The sequence below is a fragment of the Antechinus flavipes genome, chromosome 1 (genome assembly GCF_016432865.1).
Source record: "Antechinus flavipes isolate AdamAnt ecotype Samford, QLD, Australia chromosome 1, AdamAnt_v2, whole genome shotgun sequence".
Lineage (NCBI taxonomy): Eukaryota > Metazoa > Chordata > Mammalia > Dasyuromorphia > Dasyuridae > Antechinus > Antechinus flavipes.
Window position 1 is genome coordinate 694,236,421 of NC_067398.1, and position 19,573 is coordinate 694,255,993.

A 19,573-nucleotide genomic window follows, 5' to 3' on the forward strand; every position below is an offset into this window, starting at 1 on the left:
GGTTGGCTCCCAATCTGACTCTGGAGCCGATTTTGAGCAATGTTGAAGTAGGCACATATCTGCCTAAAGGGACATCAAAGGAAAGAAAGACTCACTTTTGTGTGCATTTGATTTGATACGAAGCCATCTGGGCCAACTGGTGCTTCCCTCCACAACACCCCTGTGCCAGGTGGTCAACCAGTCTTTGCTGGGAGGAGGAGAACCTATTGGCTCCTGAGCCAGTCCAAGCCACTCTGGGGGAGCTTCGCTGTCAGTCATGTTTTCCTGACATCAAATCTAACCTGACCCTCTACAGTTCCCATCCACCTTCTGCCCCTGTAGAACTTCATTACCTATTTTATACTATTTTATACATACCTATTTTATATTTTTGATGTTAATATCAAAAGCAGCAAAAAAACGGAATGGGTTTATTTGTGAAAGGTATGCACTACAAAGGATAGGAATCACAGAATTTGGAAGACAGAAGGGACCTCACGGGCTATTTTAGGGCTCTATTGGTAACAGCTCTTGCTATGAGAGCTGATTGTTAAGTAGTAGGGACATGTGCACCTCAGAAATGGTACAAAGGTCAGCCAGGTGTTGTAGTGGACGGAGCACTGGGCTCAGATTCAGGAAGATTCCCCTTTGTCAATTCAAATCTGGCCTCTGGCATTTTCAAGCTCCGTGGCTGGCCCTGAGCAAGTCACTTAATATTTTATTTGCTTCAGTTTCTTCATCTATAAAATGAGTTGGAGAAGGAGATCTTTGCCCAGAAAACTCCAAATAAGGTCACAACGGAAAACAGAGAAAACAGGGAAACGACTGAAATAATTCAACAAAATGCTACAAATCTAAGCTTGATATGCTTTGGTAATTGTCTGGATTTTAAAAAGTGATAGAAACTTTTTTTTTAAAAAAGTTTTAAAAATTATTTTAAGATGTAATTGGAGGGAAAAATAAAATGTTATTTTCAAAAAGGAAAGTGAGAGAGGAAATGTCAATTATTGCAGATTAATCTTAAAAGTGGTTTTGTATATTACCAATTTCAGAGCTCTGATCTGATCTTAACTATATACAAAATGAATTCTCATGACATATGCAATGGAGATTCATCTAGACTCTGTCTGAAGACCTCCAAAAAAGGTCTTCCTTTTAACCTGTGAGCTTTTTCTAAAGGGGAATTTGAATTTTTCATTTTTTTATTTTTTGCCTTCCTTTGCGTACATCTAAAAAGAGTGCTTAATGAATTCTTATTGACTTGACTTGGTTTAAGGCTCAACCTCCTAATGATGAAAATTATTCCAACAGGATAGAGCCATCTCCACAGGGAATGAAGATCTTGTTTGTGAATAGCCGCCCAGAGAGTACAGGACTGTCTTACTGTCTTACGTAACCCTCGGACTATTATAATAGTTTGCTTCTTCATCAACTCGTCTCAAGATTCTATCCATCCTAATCCAGTCTCCATTTAATTGTCAAGGGGATTTTTCTAAACTGTAGATCTGACTGATATGGAAAAAATATTTTATAAAATTGTGCATGTATAACCTATATCATGATTGCTTATGATCTCAAGGTGAGAGATGAAGGGATGAAAGAAAAGGACTCAAACTTTTAAAAATAGTAATCTCATCAATGTTGTCTCTCATATTAGGATGTTAGTGATCGATCTCTCTGGGTCTAGAGCCTTGGATTCAAATTCAGCCTCAATGAGAGTTACTAAGCTGAGCGATCCTGGGTATCACTTATCTGTCTGACTTCAATTCCTCCATTGGAAAATGGGTAAACTTATGTCATTGGCTCCTAGGATTAATGTAAGGGTCAGTGGGAGATGACATTGGAAGTGTTTAGCCCAGGGAGGAAAAGAAGGGAGGGAAGTAGGATGTTTAGCTACCAGATCTCTCTCTTTCCCTGATCCGGTCAGATAGGTTGGAGCGAGCCGCGTGAGATGCTTGCAGGGTCATGGGACCGAGGTTTCTGGCTGCCTGGGTCTTGCCCCAGTCACACCTCTCTTGGCCTGGCCACTCAAACCTCCCAACCCTGGGCCCTGTGAATGACGACAAACTGTCGCTGGACCCTGGGGCTTTGACATGCTGTCCAAACCTAACCCAACTGGGTGGAAGGGGGGCGGACCCGGGGAGGAGCACCTCTGCTTAAAACCCCTCTGGCTTCCTCCCTCCTCAGCTAGCGCCTTTGGGAGGGGAGATCCGGTGTCCAGACTGACAGCCAGCCCTGCTCCTGATCATGGTGACTGCCTCCAGGGCCGGCTGCCCGGGGTGGGGGGTAGGCTCTGCCTGGAGCCCCAAGACCCGATGGTCCTGAAGGCCCCCAGAGGAGGGATTGGGAGAGGGACGCTGGGGGGAGGCTATCGAGGCTGACTGAGTGTTTCTTTCTCCCTTAGACATCTTACACAGACCGAGGAGAGAAGGTAAGGAAGAGCTGGGAAAGGCAGGGAGGGGGAGCCCCGGTTCCTGGCGGGGCTGCCTGGGGGCACTTCACACACCAGTCAGCCGGGCAGAACTCTGCCAGCCTGTGGTCCCAGAGAAAGCAGGGCTGCAGTTATCGTGAAGGAAACGGGAGAGTCCATGGGTGATCCAGATGGAGAGGGAGATGACAGAACTCCAGCAAACCAGAGAGGGGCAAGTAAGAAGTATGACCCCTAAAGGTCATCCAGGCTCTGTCCCTCTTTCATAGATGAGGAGACTGAGGTCCAGAGAACACCCACAGAGAGCAAACAGAGCCAGCTCCTCTCACTCCCGATCCAATGCTTTGCCTAGTGTGACCTATTCTATCGAAAGCCCCATGTCCCTGCCTGTGGGCAGAGCCCCCCTGCCACCCACCCACCTAGAAAACTGGCTTCCTTTACTCAAAAATCTTGTCCAGCATCCCTGACCAATAGAACTTCACCACCTCATAATCTTCACTTTTCAAAGGTCCCTTTTAACTAACCTAACCCTAATCCTCCTTGGCTGTAATTCTCTAGGGAGGAATAGAGTGGGTACTTATTTTGTAAATTAATAATAATAATAACGGAGTGGGTATAGCAGACTGGGCACTAGAATTTGCCTTTATTGCCAACAGCCCTGAAAGGAAGCGGGCAGGTTTCTCTGTTTTATGGGGTGGAGGACACTCAGATTGGTGAATGAATTTACCCACGAGCATCCAGCTGGTGTGTTTCTGAGAAGAGCTGGAAGGTTTCATAGCTAGTGTATGAGACAAGATTCGCACCCAGACTCCTTTTGACTTTGACTCTGGCATATTTTTTTTTCCTGAACCTCTTAATGGGTACCTAGAACGGGGGCTGCTCTTCTATCATGGCATTCTGGCTTCCCTATCCCATCAGGCTCATTCTTTCCTGCCATGACTCGCCAGAGCAGCTGCGGTTCCCAACAAGAAACTACTTAGTCTAATGGAAAAAGCAGTGAACAAGAGGCCACGAGTTCTGGGTTCTACTCCTGGCCCTTTTCAATTAACTCACTGTGCCCTCACAAAGGCTACTTAATAATAATAGCTAACATTTATATAGCATTTATATTTATTTATGTCTATATAATTATATATAAATATAACACTTATATTTATATATAAATAATTATATAGAAGATGTATATTTATAGATTTAGGGATAACAAAGTACTTTGCTAACATTTATATACATTTATGTTTATATGTATGTAATTATATATAAATATAACATTTATATTTATATATAATTATATATAACATTTATATTTATAGGGATTTAAGGAGAACAACATTTGCTTTGCTAACATTTATATTTATATGTAATTATATAGAAATATAGCATTTATATTTATATAGAAATATAACATTTATATTTATTGGGATTTAAGGAGAACAGAGTACTTTAGCAATAGTATTTCCTTTGATCTCCACAACACTCCTGGAAGAAGGGTGTTATCATGATGCTTATTTTACAGATGCAGAAACCAAGACAGAAAGAGTCCATGACTTACCCAGAGTCACCCAGCTAATAAGTGTCCAAAGAGATTTTAATTCGGGCCTTCCCTTCTCCAGGGCCAGTCTAGGGGGCCAAATGGTCATCTAAGTTTTCGCTTGCAAGAAAGAAAGGGCTGGGCTGCTTGCGTTCTGAAGCTGGAGCGCTTCGAGCTTAGTTCTCTTCTCCCCGGCCTGCCCAGGGCCAAATGCCCCTCGCCGGGCTCTTGGGACCCTCCTGACTTCTGACCCTCTGCTCTTCTTCCCACGCAGCCCCCCAGAGGCCGCTTCCTTCACTTCCACTCAATCACCTTCTGGGTTGGAAACGCCAAACAGGTCGGTATGGGTCTGGGGGGTAGGGAGGCCCCCAGGGGAAGGGGAGCAGGGAGAGAACACGGGAGGGAGCTACCTTGGCCCAGGGAACAAAGGGCAGGTCCCCGGCAGGCTCCTGATAGGTTCCCGGGAAGGAGGAGCGGACACGTGGAGGTGTCTAAGCTGAGAGCGGGGAGGTGGGAAGCAGAGGGAGGGAAGGGGGATGACTTATGCAATAAGACGCAGATTTGGGCAGTTTATCTGCCAGGATCAGGGTCAGAGCTGCCCCTCCTCCCCTCCCAGTCCAGACCAAAACAGAGTCATTGGGAGAATGCCGACTACTGAACAGAGCTGCTTTAAGGGAAGCATGTCCCTGGGGGTCCCTCCAGTGGGGGCCCTGATGTCTGCCCTGGCCCTGGGCTCTGATCACCTCGTCCCTCCCCTCAGGCAGCTTCTTTCTACTGTAACAAGATGGGCTTCTCCCCCTTGGCCTACCGGGGTCTGGAGACCGGCTCCAGAGAGGTGGCGTCCCACGTGGTGAAGCAAGGCAAGGTGGGTGCTCTCTGACCTGGCCGGGGGGCTCTCGGGCCCCAGGGTCCCAACCTCACCCCTGCCCCCTGTGGCTGCAGCTCTCCTCCCTCAGGACCTCATTTTCTGTAGTTAATGAGAAAGTTCTTATAACGAAGGTAACACACGAAGTGTCTTGTAAACGTGTTGTGAAAGAGAGGCTATTAGGGTAACAAACAAAATGAGGCGGTTGGAGTAGATCCTTCAGTTGGGCAAGGGGCCTTTATTAAGCACCTACTGTATCCAGGTACCGTGCTAAGTTCTGGAGTACAAGGACAAAACTGAAAGGGTTCCTGCCCTCAAGAAGCTGAGGGTCTATCAGATGGTTTCTAAGGTCCCAGTCAAGCGTTAAACCTATGATCGTTTGACACATTCTACCTCTTCATGGACAACTGTGTTTTAAGGTTCAAGCTCACCTCCTCTTCCTGGCTCATCTCTGAATTCTTACCCTTATAGTCTCCCCTGGATATTAGCTCCTTTCAATTATCAAGATGCCAACTGTGCATGTGGGCAACCCTGGTGCCATCTTGAGACTTCTGCCTCTCTCTCTCTCTCTGGTGTGTCTCTCTCTGTCTCTGTCTCTCCCCCTCCTTTAATTCAATCACCTCCATAGACATGACTCTCAAACCCCCATCCCTCCCCTCAAACACTGTATTTCAAATAGTCTGACAGACAGCACCATCTTGATACTCTCCAACTCTGTATGTCCAAATGGAATGCATGACCTTTCTTGCTAAACCCACCATCCCTCCTAAATATTTCCTGTTTCTTTGGAGGGGGCAGCAGCATCCTTCCAGTTATCCAGATTTGAAAACCTGAAATCACCCTCAACTCTTCCCTCTTCCCCACCTCCCACTCCTACAGTCAACGGGTTGCCAAATCTTATTCTTCCCACATCCGTCCCTTTTCGCCAATCCTATGGCCACCTCTCTAGTTTGGGGCCTTAGACAAGTACAGGGGCTTCCTAATTAGTCTTCTGGCCTCCAGTCTCTCTATGGATTTTCTCCTCAGCTCTGAGGATAATTCCCTTAAATCTAACCATGTTATCCTCTTGCTCAAGAAGCTCCAAGTGACTCCTTTTGGCCTCTAGGATTAAATACAGATTCCTCTGTTTAGTTTTAAAGCCTTTCACAACCTCCTTGACCCTAACTTTCCAGACTGGGAAGTTTCAATTTATTCATTATTCATTTTATTCAATTATTTATCCCCACTCCCAGTGGCATTCTGCATTTCATCCAGACAGGTCTTCCACATACAGGACACATGACCTCCTTCTTGAAGCGGCGTTTCCTAATTTTTCCATTTGCTAGTTTCCTCACCAATCAACCAAAATTGGTACTTATTTTGTAAATTAATAATAATAATAAACATTTACATAGCAGCAACCATATGTCATTTATAATTACTGTCATTTGATTCTCACAAGCCAGAAAGTTAAATACTACTATTGTCCTCATTTTACAGATGAGGAAACTGAGGCAAAAAGAAGGCAGATGACTTGCCCAGGGTCACACAATTAAGAAGTGTCTGGGATCACATTTGAATTCACATTTTCCTGACTTCAGGCTTGATATCTTTATCTTTGTACATGTGGTGTTACAATGTCATTGTCTTTGTTTGTCTATCGCTCTGCCTCTCTCTGTAGAATGTCATTTTTATACCCATATTCCTAGTACCTAGCAGAGGGATTAACATACAAAAGGAGCTTAATAAATGTACATTCATTGAATTCATTTTCTGCCTCAGTTCCTTTGCCAAGGCTGTCTCCCATGCCTGAAGTCCTCACTCTCCTTATATTTTTTGGAATTTCTTGTTTCCTTTAAGGTTCAGCTCAGGTGCTTCTTCCTCCCATCATCCTTTTCTGAACCTCCTGTTTGCGTTCCACCTTCTTCCAGAAATTATTTATTTACTTTGAATATATTTTGTATTTAAATTTATTTATCTTACAATTCCAGAGATTGAATTTCTGATAATACAGAGTCATGGTATAGTGTAGGCGCCCGCAGGGGATCTCAAACTACAGCCGGTGAGCCAGATGCAGCAGCTGAGGACGATTATCCCCCTCACCCAGGGTTATGAAGTTTCTTTATTTAAAGACCCACAAAACAAAGTTTTTGTTTTTACTATAGTCCGGCCCTCCAACAGTCTGAGGGATAGTGAACTGGCCCTCTATTTAAAAAGTTTGAGGACACCTGGTAGAGGATTCTTGGAACTGACTGATTGGTCAATAGCTCCCTAGCCAAGTCCCACTTGATCATTGTTTGGGTCCTTATTGACTCAGAGTGAATGTAAACAGCAATGATTTCTGTCTTGGTGAGGACTCTCAGGTTCTTTCCCTTCCAGATTGATTTTATTTTTTTTTAACCAGATAAATGAGGCCATTTTTTGCCTCATTTCTCACCTAGCCTTAATCACTAAATGGGCATTGCCTCAGTCAAGTTGAGACCTGTTAAAGACCTTACCTTAAAAAGACCAAGGTCTCTCACTGCATTCAGGGGCATCTCCAGTGCTCCTGACCTATGACTAACCACTGGACTCCAATGAAGTTAAAGGACAAAGTGAAGCTGGTGACTTTGCACAGGCCTCCCTCACTTAAATCCAATTCATTTGCAAGTCATGTCATCACCTTCCTGATGTCATAGCCCTCTTCAAGAATGAAGGACAAACAATAATAACAACCGTTTCCTTTAAAACTAAACTCAGATTTAGTCTTAAACTAAGGGTAAAACCCATTACCAACACCAATACCATTGCTATCTTTCACATCAAAACTGTCACTAAAATCAACATTATCACCACTACCATCACTAACAACATCACTGACATCTACACCATCACCATCATCAAAATCATCTATCACTAACATCATCACCATTACCAACATCTACATAATCACCATCACCATCACTATAACTACCATCATCACCATTAGCAAGATAAATACTATCACCATCACCAACACCATTACCAACATCTACACCATTACCATCACTAACACCAACACCATTACCAAGATCAATACTATTACCACCACCATTACCAACATCTACACCATCATCATCACCAAAATTAATACTGTCACCATCATTAACATCATCACTATTATCAAGATCAACGCCATCACTATGACCAACACCAACACCATCACTAACCTCTACACTATCACCATCACTAACACCATCACCATCACCATCATCATCACCAACACATACACCCCTTCCCAGCAGAAAGTAAACTCCTGAACCAAATGTTTTCTTTTTGTACTTGTATACCTAGAGCCTAGAGTTCCTAACATGGGTCCTTATTGACTTAAAAAAAAAAAAAAGACAATTGCCTTAGGTCTATATCAGGAGAGGGAGGAGAGACCCAGTATAGGGTTTTAGATAGTTAGATATTCCCAGAGGGAAGACCAAAATCTGGGGAGAAGAGCTTCTGGACAGCTGTTGGGGACATGAAAGGATGTGTTTGCCTACAGTCCCTGGGGGAGGGAAGAAGTGATGTTGGAGCTCCACTTGCATCTTCTGCTGTCTATTTGGCAGTGAAGGAAGATTGGGTTTGATAAACCACACTGTTGTTTTCTCTCTTCCTTGGTCTAGATTATATTCATCTTCTCCTCACCTCTTAACCCTGGAAACAAAGGTAAAGGAGTCCCATTGTCCTTGTCCTGGGTTCAGAGCCTGAGACCTTCCCAAGTGAACGTATTCCTTGGAAGCTGTGTGGGGAGAAAAAAGAGTCCTTGGGGGGAGAGGAGGGAAGGGGATGCTGAGAATTGAGGGAGGCGGCTGAACTCCAGGAGATCCAGCATCATGAGGCTGAGGAGTCTGGATGCTCTCTCCCTCTCCTTGCACAGTGATGGGTGACCACCTGGTAAAACATGGCGATGGGGTGAAAGACATCTCCTTTGAGGTGGAAGACTGTGACTACATTGTTCAGGTGAGTGAGAGAGGGTGGGGAAGTGGGGATCCTTTCATTCTCTCCTAGACCAGCTCAGATTCTATGGAGCATACACATATTGAGTTCTTTACATGTTTCTTTTTTCCATTAAAATATAAGAGCCTTGAGGGTAGAGCTGTTTTTGCCTTTTTTTTTTTTTTTTTATGAGGCAATTGGAATTGACTTGACCAGGACCACATAGCTAGTAAGTGTTAAGTGTCTAAGGCCAGATTTGAATTCAGGTCCCCTTGATTCTAGGACCTGTGCTCTATCCATTGCACCATCTAGCTGCCCCTATTTCTGCCTTTCTTTACAACCCCAAGACTTATTACCATGCTTGAAACATAAAAAGTGTTGGATGTAGATGGACTGATTGATTGATTGACACCTTCACCTGCAGAAGGTCACTGAGCTAACAATGCAGGAAAATTTAGAGGCCTTCCTCTTTCTCATTTTACAAAAGAAGAAACTGAGGTCTAGAGAAATCAAATAACTGATCATAGAATCTTAAGATCCATTGAGTCCAATCCTCTGATTTTACGGGAGAAAGTGAGACCTAAGAAATCACCTGCCAACATCACAGAGATAGTGATAGAACCCAGATCCTTCCGTGTCAAAACCAGTATTCATTCTTCACTCATTTGGACCCTGAATGAAGGCTATACCAATCTGGGTGTTTTACTGCTATAATACTAGACTTCTTAGGAAGGCCTCTGACCCCAAAGTTCTCAATCCATCAGAATGTTGGGGGATGTAGTGTTAATATCCAATTCTCTCTCATTTACCCCCATTCTATAACCTCAATCAGAACCGTTAATTAGGGTAAGACAACTGGAGCTTTGTCCCAGTGTGGCAAACTTAGAGGGTGCTGGCAGAACTTATGGTCCTATAGGTGTATGAGCCCCGGCAAGACATTTGAAATTCCTAAACCTCAATTTCTTCATCTGTAAAATGAGAATAATAATATCTAGCATTCACATCATGGCACAGTGGTTAGAGTCAGAAAGTCTGGGTTCAAGTTTGGCTTCTGGCCTTTGACATATGCTGGCTGTGTAATTCTGGAACAACTTTTCAATGCCCCAGTTAGTAAATCAACAGTCAATTATTAAGTATGCTGTTCTAAGTTCTGGAGATGGAGAGAAAGGCAAAAAACAAAATGTCCTCAAGGAACTCACATTCTAATGGAGGAGACAGCATGCAAACAATTAGGGACTTCTAAAATATAGACAGAGGCAGCTAGGTGGCACAGTTTGCCCATCTGTAAAATAAGATGGAGAAGGAAATGGCAAACTGCACCAGTATCTCTACCAAGAAAATCTCAAATGGGGTCATGAAGAGTCAGATGTGACTGAAAAATGACTGAATAACAAAAGATATAAACAGGGTAGATAGAAAATTCAGAGGAAGAGCATTAGCATTAAAGAGAGATGAAGAAAAACCTCCTACAGATGATAAGATTTGAGCTGAGTCTTGGAAGGAAGCCAGGGTGGCGAGAGGAAAAGGAAAAGCATTCTAACCAATCAATTCAAAGGTGCGAAGGTGAGAGATGGAGTCTTGTGTGAAGAACAGAAAGAACACCAGTGTCTTTGGGTCATCCAGTCCATGGAGGGGAGTCAAGGGTCACAATTCAGTAAAGGTAGAAAGGATCCAGCCTCTGAATGGCTTTGAATACAAAACTGAATTTTATATTTGACTCGGAATTAATAAAAGATTCAACAATTTGATAATTCTCAAAAGGCTGCAAGTTTCTATATGGGATTACTTACTGTCTCGGGAAGGAGGATGGGGAAAAAAGGAAGGAGGGATAGGATTTGGAACTCAACATTTAAAAATTGTTTTAACATGTAATTGGAGAAAAAATAAAATGTCATATATAAAGACCCCAAGTGTCAGAGAAAGTGACACCCTCCAATGGTAGATAGAGTTTCTCCTGGAGGGAGTTTCTCTTGCCAATGAAATCACTAGGTCAATCCCCCAAGCCTACCTGTCCCACCCCCTACCCCCATACCTATCTATCCTACCAGGCAATCATCAAGCTCAAATAAGATATCTTCTGTAAGGTTCTTAGTAGGTAATGAATGTTATAAATTTAAGTTATAAGCATTTGCTTATTTTATTTTCGCATTCCCATTTATTTTAGTATTTTAGTCCCCCCTCTTTTTTCCCCTGGATTGGAAAGGGCCTCTTTCCCTTGTCCGGGAGGGGTCCTGGGTAGGGCTATGTTGAGGGAGGGGGAGAAGATGCCATTCCAGGAAGTTCATTGTGTAGACTGGCAGGATTATGGGTCTCCACTCTGGCCCAGGAAAGCCGTCCTGAGCCTAGTGAGCTACCCAAGCTAGTACCAGGCCAGTTTGTGGGCCAGGAGGGAGCCAGGTTCTCAAGATGAGCCCTGTATTCTCCAATCAGAAAGCCCGGGAGCGAGGTGCAGTTATTGTGAAGGAGCCATGGATAGAACAGGACAAGTTTGGAAGGGTGAAATTTGCCATACTGCAGACGGTGAGTATATGCGGACTCTGCCCACTGGGCAATCAGACCCTTCCTGTACCCCATGACCCCCAGTTAGAAATCCCTCTCCTCACAGTTCTCAATCCTTCAGGATGCTGGGGGATGTAGCATTAGTACCCAATTCTCTCATTTACCCCTATTCCAGGACCTCAATCAGAACTGTTAACTAGGATAAGACAACTAGACCCTTGTGCCAGGATGGTAAACTTAGAGGGTTCTGACAGAACTTAGAGTCCTACCGCATCGAGTGAAATAACGGTCAAGCATTTATAGAAAATCAATTAACAAGCATTGATTAAACACCTACTATAGAATTCAGTAAAATAATCCTTGTTCTTGAGATTATATTCTACCAGATAAAACTCCTGCTTTACTGTTCTGTTTTTCTTGTCTATCATCGGAGAACTTAGGGGTTTCTACTTTTCTCTCAAACAAGGGTGACTTTTGTGTCCTATATCCCTGGCACTAAAATTCTGTTTTATAGATAGAAAGTTTTTACCATTTTATAGAAAGTTCTTCTTAATGTCTGACTTCAATCTCACCGACTGCTCACTCCAGTTTATTCTGTTTTCAAGGGTAAATGTGAACATCTCCTCCCATTAACCATAATCCAAAGGGATGGGAGGCTGGGTGGGCACCCAGCACCATCTTCCTTCCCTGAATCTGTCAAGTCAAAAGTGGGGACAAGGAGGAGAAAGGAGGTCCCAGATTGAAGTGTAGGGAACTCAGGGTCACTTCCTTCAGAGGGTTTAAATCCATTGGGGATGGGTGGATGGGGTTCCTGTGTCCACAGTACGGAGACACCACTCACACCCTGGTGGAGAAAATGAATTACACTGGACCTTTCCTGCCCGGCTTTGAGGCCCCTCGCTTCCAGGACCCTTTGCTCCCCAAACTGTGAGTGACCTTCTCCTTGCCTGCCCCCCCGCCCCCGACCTAGATTCTTCCTTACAAAGGGTCCAAGTGAAAAGCAGGGATCTTAATCTGGAACCTATATACTTTTCCCCCCTATTCTTATAATTATTTCAATATATAGTTTTCCCTTCCACATCATGACTTTCTCCACTGCAGTTTCAGTATATCTTGGGTTGACATAAGAAATTAAACGGGAATTTTTAGGAAGTTTGCGGAAGCTGCAGATGAAACTTGAAGGCTGGCATGTGATACAGTCAGAAATGCAGCACATCGGTGTACCATACTGTATAAAGTCAATTTATTTTATCTGTCAGTTGTGTGATAATTCAGATTTTTCTTGGCCAAAAAACTCTATTCAGATTTTCCAGATTAAGGGGTGCCACACTCCTAACCTCAGCAGTGTGGAAAGGATAATTGGTTTTCATTGTCATCCTATGTGTTTTATTTTATTTACTTAAAAACATGACTCTGGGAAAGAGTCCCAAAGGGGCCGTAACATACTCCTAAAGAGTTTTTCAACTTGGCCTTTGCTAGGTCTCATCCCTGACTGGGGTAAACATATCCTGACTCGTTGATGGGTCTAGAACAGGGGTCCTCAAACTTTTTAAATAGGGGGCCAGTTCACTGTCCTTCAGACTGTTGGAGGGCCAGACTATAGTAAAAACAAAAACTTTGTCTCGTGGGCCTTTAAATAAAGAAATTTCATAGCCCTGGGTAAGGGGGATAAATGTCCTCCTCAGTCACCGAATCTCACCATGGCCATAGTTTAAGGACCCCTGGTCTAGAATCAGAAGGAACCTCAGAGACTCCTGGTCCAACTCCTTTATTTTATAGTGAGGAAAACGGCCAAAGAAGGGAAATGATTTAGTACAAGGGCAAAAGGAAAGAGGTGGGGTGAGAGGGATTCTATTGGTCAGTAATTTCAGTCACTTGACCCCATTTGGGATTTTCTTGGCAAAGTTATTAGAGTGGTTTGCCATTGACTTCTCCAGCCCATTTTACAGATGAGGAATCTGAGGCAGATTTGAATGACTTGCTAGGTCACATAAGTAGGGAGTGTCTGAAGGTAGATTTGAACTCTAGGTGATTTTTCCTGAGTCTAGGATCAGTACTCGGTACACTATGGTACAACATAGGTGTGTACAAGTGGGTAGCAGGAAGATGGCCATGCTCTAGCAAGTCCTGGTATCTCACTGGATAACTGGACGGGATGGAGCAGCTTTGGGGGTCTAGGGGGGAGGGGATGAGAAAAAAATCAAACTCATTCATTCTCTAAACAAGGAAGCTCTAGCCCAGGAGCTGAGTGGAATCACCTGAGAGGAACAGAGACCGATCTCTGGAAGTCCAGAGGTCACCTGAATAAATACTCATTGAATTGAAATATCTGGGCCTCAGTTTCCCCATTGATAAAATGAAGGGATTGAGCCACATGATCTCCAAGGTTCCTGCCAACTCTGACACTCCAGCTTTCCTGATTCCCAAGGCTATGGGCTGGGGCTGGGGACCCCCTTCATGCCCTTCCCATTTCCCTTTCTCTTCCAGTCCAGACTGCAAATTGGCTATGATTGACCATGTTGTGGGGAATCAGCCTGACCAGGAGATGGTGACAGCAGCAGAATGGTGAGTAGCTGAGTAGTTTGGGTCCCCGGACTCTCTGTCATCTGTAGCAATGACCCTCGTTGTAGAGACCTATGACTTCAACCTTTGTTCCAACCCGTCTTTTCTAGATTTTAAGTGGAAAAAGTAGAAGTCCATAGGAATGTTAGCTAGCCAGCTATTCCTCCATCTTTCCACTTCTCTGCTAGCCCATCTATCCATAAATCTACTCCTCCATCTCTCTGCCAATCCAACTATCTACCTATCCAGCCACCTATCTATTCATCCACTTTCTATCCCTCTGCTAATCCATCTGTCTACTCACCTACCCGTCCATCAGCCTGCCAATTATTTAATCATCCATTCACTTAGCCCTCCATCTACCCATCTATCTGTTAAACATCTGCCCAGCCAGCCACTTATCCACCTATCTGTCCACTCCTCCACTTATCTAAACATTAAATAAATAGCGTGCCTACTGTGTGCAGAGTCTTGTGTCTGGAAATGGAGATTCCCCATCCTCTCAGAAGCCTTGACCCCACTCCAGAGCCTTAAAGCCCCTAGCTCTCTCTGGTTCCTCAGGCAAGAACTATGTTCCACTTAGCATCTCCCAGAATGCCAGCGGCAGGACCACAGTCACTCAGCCAAACTTTAATATGACATCAGAATCCCTTATATAGAGACAGCTGGAGCTGAAGCGCTCTGGGAGGGCAGACAGAAGGAAAGATTTTCTCTTCCCTTGAAGACTTACAGCCTCATTGGGGAAATGAATCCTATCCACCCACAGCAACAACCTGAGAATAGCCTCAAAGATGGCAGGGCCGAAAAGACACAGGGAATGGAACATTTAAAAGCAAATCAGAGAAGGTTGGCAGGATGAGGTACTTGTGAGCTGGTACGGTAGAAAGAACATTGTATTTGGATCAGGAGGCCCGGGTTCAAATTCTGACTTTGCAACTGACTCCAATGACTTTGAACTACTCAGGTAATCTCTCTGGACCTTAGTTTCCTCATCAGTTAACTGAAGAAGTCTAGATTTCGGTTCAGAGGAGACTTCAGGGTTCCCCTCATTTTATAGAGAAACTAAGACTCACCAAAGTAGGTCAAGTGACTCTCCAAGTCATTGGGAGCAGATGAACGTAAACAGTTGAAGAAATTGGTTCTTCATTATCTAAATACTCTGCGGCTTGTCCATGTCCTTCCCAAAATGTGACCACCTAGAACTGAGCATCCAACATTTGTCCTGATGTGATCTGTCCAGGGCAGGGGGAGTAATGGGATTCTCATCTCCCTCTCTCCACAATTTCTTCAAGCTCCAATATCCCATATTCTAAGGTTTCTCCCACTTCTGACATTCCCTGTTCTAAGGCCCCTCCCAGCTCAGACATTCCCCGTTCTAAGACTTCCTCAGTTCTGAATTCTGCTCCAGGGCTCCTTCTAGCTCTGACCTTCCAGCTTCTAAAAATCCTCTTCTGTAGATGTTCAGGATCAGTAACTAGTCCCCTCTAAAGCTAAACCTTAACTAGGGTGAGATGACTGAGCCTTTGCCACAGGATGGCAAGATTTAGGGGGCCCTGCTAAACTCATTTTGAGAATGATGATAACTCTTACAGTCCTTCAGCTGCATGGAAACAACTGAATTTAAGCACCTAGCTAGCAAGAACAATGAGCTAAAATAGGAAGCCACCAGGTGGTACCATTTCCCTGATGGGAGCCTTGGACCAGGTGAGCTCGCCCATGCTGGTCCTGCCCAGCAGGATCTCCCAGCTTCAGGCGTGGGCTAGCCCAATACCCTCTGTCCATGGGAGCTCATTGTTTCAGGGTGACTATCTTCTGCATAAAGGGTGAGATCTCAAGGTCCCTTCCTGTCCCATCCTACATCCCAAATGATTTTGTCATTAAACCTCATGGAGAACTCTTTTTTTTTTTTAATTAAAGCTTTTTATTTTATTTTATTTTTTTACTGAGGCAATTGGGGTTAAGTGACTTGCCCAGGGTCACACAGCCAGGAAGTGTTAAGTGTCTGAGGCCAAATTTAAATTCAGGTCCTCCTGACTTTGGAAAGCTTTTTTATTTTCAAAACATATGCATGGGGAATTTTTCAACACTGACCCTTGCAGAGCCTCATGTTCCAAATTTTCCCCTCCTTTTGCCCACCCCCTTCCCCAGATGGCAAGCCATCCAATATATAGAGAACTCTCCTTGGGCATTAAAAAAGTGCTAGTTATTCTTCTGGCCCCTCTCCAACAATACTGTTGACTGCTCAAGAACCTGAGTTGTGGTCTGGATTTGGGTGGTTTTCCCAGGTACAAGAAGAACCTTCTGTTTCATCGCTTCTGGTCAGTGGATGACAAGCAAGTCCACACAGAGTTCAGCTCCTTGAGGTCCATCGTGATGGCCAATTACGAAGAGACCATCAAGATGCCCATCAACGAGCCTGCCATGGGCAGGAAGAAGTCGCAGATTCAGGTATTGCCCAGTCCCCCTACCCATCCCAAGAACAGTGTGCAGGAGTCAGCCCGAGAGGCTGAAGGGAGAGGGGAAGAGGGAAGCATGTGATATCATTCACCCTGACTGTAGATCTGCCTGGCTCAGACACTTCCGCAGGGGTCCTTAAACTATGGCCACGGGCCTGATGCAGCAGCTGAGGACGTTTATCCCCCTCCCCCAGGGCTATGAAGTTTCTTTATTTAAAGGCCCACAAAACAAAGTTTTTATTTTTACTATAGTCCGGCCCTCCAACAGTCTGAGGGGCAGTGAACTGGCCTCCTATTTAAAAAGTTTGAGGGCCCCTGCTAAGTAAGCGGGTGACCGATCAAGTCACAAGATCGTAAGACTTAGACCTGGTAAGACCTCCCATTTTGCAGGTGAGGAAACTGAAACACAGACAGGTCAAAGTGGGTCTGAGGAAGGATTTGAACTTTGGCCCTCCTCATTCCATGGCTGGTGCTCTATCCACTGTGTCCCCTAGCTGCTGCCCCCCCCCCAGTTTCTCATCTTTTAGTTGGGGATAATAGCACCTCACAAGGTCACTGCCGAAATCAGATAAGCAGTCTGCAAACCTGAAAATTAGATCAATGGAAGCAATGTTTAACAAGCAGATGGGCCAATCCCTTGCACAAGAGCAAGACAACTTTGGCAGCTGATCCCAGCAGGGCCCTCGGTACATAAGAGGTACAGATTTGAGTCTGGGACATAGGGAACAGAACCAAGAAGATCTGGATTGAAATTCTACATCTGACACTTGCTAACTGTATAATTATAAGCCAATCTCTTCATCTCACTGAGTCTCAGTTTATTCATCTCTGAACTGGGTATAATAATGTCTCTCAGTACCGACCTCTCATAGGACTGCTGAAATTAGACAATGTCTGCAAAGCCTTATACAAACTTTAAAGCCGTGGGTGAATGTCAGTTATTAGTATGGGCAGGACATTTAGATCTTGGAGAGAGCTATAGCTATGAAATATTTCTGAGATTCAAAGAAAACAGCTGGAGGGGGGAGAGAGAGGATATTCAACTATAGATTCAGTGCCTTGACAGTGAGAACCTGAGGGTGGGGGGCAGTTGTATCACGCCCTGAGGCACAGGTGAGCAGAGAGCAACAAAGTGAAATTCAGGGACCCAGAAGGGAAGTTTGCCCCTCTAGAAGTCAGCCCCTCTGAGGAAAGCCCCGGTTGCCTCAGTCTAGTTAAAACTCTGACTTTTTATCCCTTTTTTATCTCTTTCCAGGAATATGTGGACTATTATGGTGGGGCTGGGGTGCAGCACATTGCCATGTCGACCCCTGATATCATCTCCGCGGTAAGTGGGGAGCTGGTCAGCCGCTCTCCCCTCTATTAATGCTCCAGTGAGATTGTAGAGGGATTTCGGGGCAGATGTGGTTGCTGGGGGCGGATGAGTGGTATATAATTGGCTGGGGCTCCCCAGAAGAGGATGGGAGTTTGCGGTGTTTGGGAAAGGGTTCAAATCTTGACATTTTATGTTATTTTGGTCATTTTCCCTCATGCCTTCATTATGTGGAAAGTGAGGAAATGGAGCTGGATGGCCAAAGAGTCCTTGCAGCCATGGACTTCTCCTCTGGCTTTGGGCCATACCCTAGCCATTTTGTTGGGGCCATGGGCTTGGCGGAGGAAGGGAAAGGTAGGGTGAGGCTGGCATCCCTAATCGCAAACTCCCCTGGGCAGATCACCCATCTGAAGGCTCGAGGCATGGAGTTCCTGAGCGCCCCGGCTACCTACTACAAGCAGCTCCGCGAGGGGCTCAAATCTGCCAAGATCCAAGTGAAGGAGAACATAGACATGCTGGAGGTAAAGGCAGAGCCATGGCGGGCAATTTTGCTTCTGGGAACAATGGCAATGCTTGCTAATAGGGCCAATAGACTGGTTTGGGGCACAGGGGCCACGAGGAGGAAATACACCTCAAGAGGCCCCAAGAGGAAAGGCAGCCTTTCCTGAGAGGAGGCTCCCCGGGGGGTCAGCTCCGGAATAGTGTGGCTCACTAGGCTTGGAATTAAGAAAACTGGGGGTTCAGATCCCAGCTCTGACACTTGCTAGAGCTGTGAACCGTGGGCAAGAAATGTTCAACTCTCTGGGCCTCAGTTTCCTAATCCGTAAAACGAGGGGATTGGATTTATGGCCTAAGAGGTCACTTCCGGCTCTTAGAGCTACGATGCTCCGAACAAGGTCACAGCGGCTGCTTCAGAGATAGGAAGGTACTTGAGGTCCACTTTCCCATGTACCATGACTCCCCCTCCACTCTCCTTTCTAAATGATGGGCTTAAAACTAGGTGATCCCACTAAGGACCATTAGGGTGCCCCCGTCCACCTCCTCCTCTTGTGGGAGAGGGAAAAAGGGGATGTCTACAGAATCCAGCGCTCCTTCTATCAGGAGGTCTGAGATTCCACGATCTCCATCCCAGGCTCCAAGGGGACAGGACCCCTCCCATTTGCTGGATGAGGGACAATTGGGGAAGACTCTCTCTGAAGTCTGGGGAAGGGGCTTTCTGGGAACTCTAAGGGAGCTGACGGGCTCCGGCAGCCCAGAAAATAAGGCTGAGGAGGCTGCTGTTGCCTTGAAACAGAAGGCTAGAAAACCCGGCCTGGCCTCCGGGCCTCCCCGGCTCCGGGAGTATCGCCCCCGTGCCCCCTGCACTCCGGGAGGCGCGGAATTCCCGTCAGCCCTTCTCTGTCTCATCTCCTCTCTGTCTGGGAGCAGGAACTGAAGATCCTGGTAGATTACGATGAGAAAGGATACTTACTCCAGATTTTCACCAAGCCCGTTCAGGACCGGCCCACGGTCTTCCTGGAGGTGATTCAGCGTCACAATCACCAGGTGATCTGAGGAGGGAAGGGAGGAGTCGGGGATAGAGGGGCTGGAGAAGACAAAGGAGTCGAGAAGGGATTGGTCCAAGGGAAGGGGAGGGGCGGGAGGTGGGCGGGGCCAGACGGGAGGGGCGGGGCGTCTCGGTCTCTGGTTCCCCTGCTGACAACTTTCTCTTTTCTTTCTCCTCCCCCCATCCCTCCAGGGCTTCGGTGCGGGCAACTTCAACTCGCTCTTTAAAGCGTTCGAGGAGGAGCAGAACATTCGGGGCAACCTCACGGACCTCGCCCCCAACGGTGTGGGCATTGCCATGTAGGGGGGGGCGCTGAGGGCAGGGACCGGCTGACTTTGTCCGTGTCCCCTGCGCCCGGCCCAGACTGGGGGCGTAATTTAATGGATTTACTCCGGGCCAGCGGGCGGCCCTCCTGCGAAGGAGGCAAGAGCCAGCCGGGGGCCGGGGAGCAATAAAGTGCATTAGAGCGTG

The 19,573-nt window shown here is 45.7% G+C and overlaps 1 protein-coding gene across 1 annotated transcript; it reads left to right on the top strand.

Moving 5' to 3' along the window:
- Window positions 1-2,210: 2,210 nt before the first annotated feature.
- On the top strand, window positions 2,211-19,573 carry HPD (4-hydroxyphenylpyruvate dioxygenase). Its single transcript, XM_051972734.1, has 14 exons — window positions 2,211-2,229; window positions 2,384-2,410; window positions 4,213-4,275; window positions 4,699-4,803; window positions 8,415-8,457; window positions 8,669-8,751; window positions 11,158-11,247; window positions 12,050-12,153; window positions 13,714-13,791; window positions 16,074-16,236; window positions 17,500-17,571; window positions 17,955-18,077; window positions 18,985-19,101; window positions 19,295-19,573. Exons 1-14 carry the CDS (start codon window positions 2,227-2,229, stop codon window positions 19,403-19,405), a joined length of 1,182 nt encoding a protein of 393 aa, XP_051828694.1. The 5' UTR covers window positions 2,211-2,226; the 3' UTR covers window positions 19,406-19,573.

Excerpts from the sequence above, each read along its gene's own strand:
- HPD (XM_051972734.1), top strand. Across the intron at positions 8,458-8,668 it reads TCTTAACCCTGGAAACAAAG|TGATGGGTGACCACCTGGTA; the intron begins GTAAAGGAGTCC and ends CTCCTTGCACAG. Across the intron at positions 11,248-12,049 it reads AATTTGCCATACTGCAGACG|TACGGAGACACCACTCACAC; the intron begins GTGAGTATATGC and ends CTGTGTCCACAG.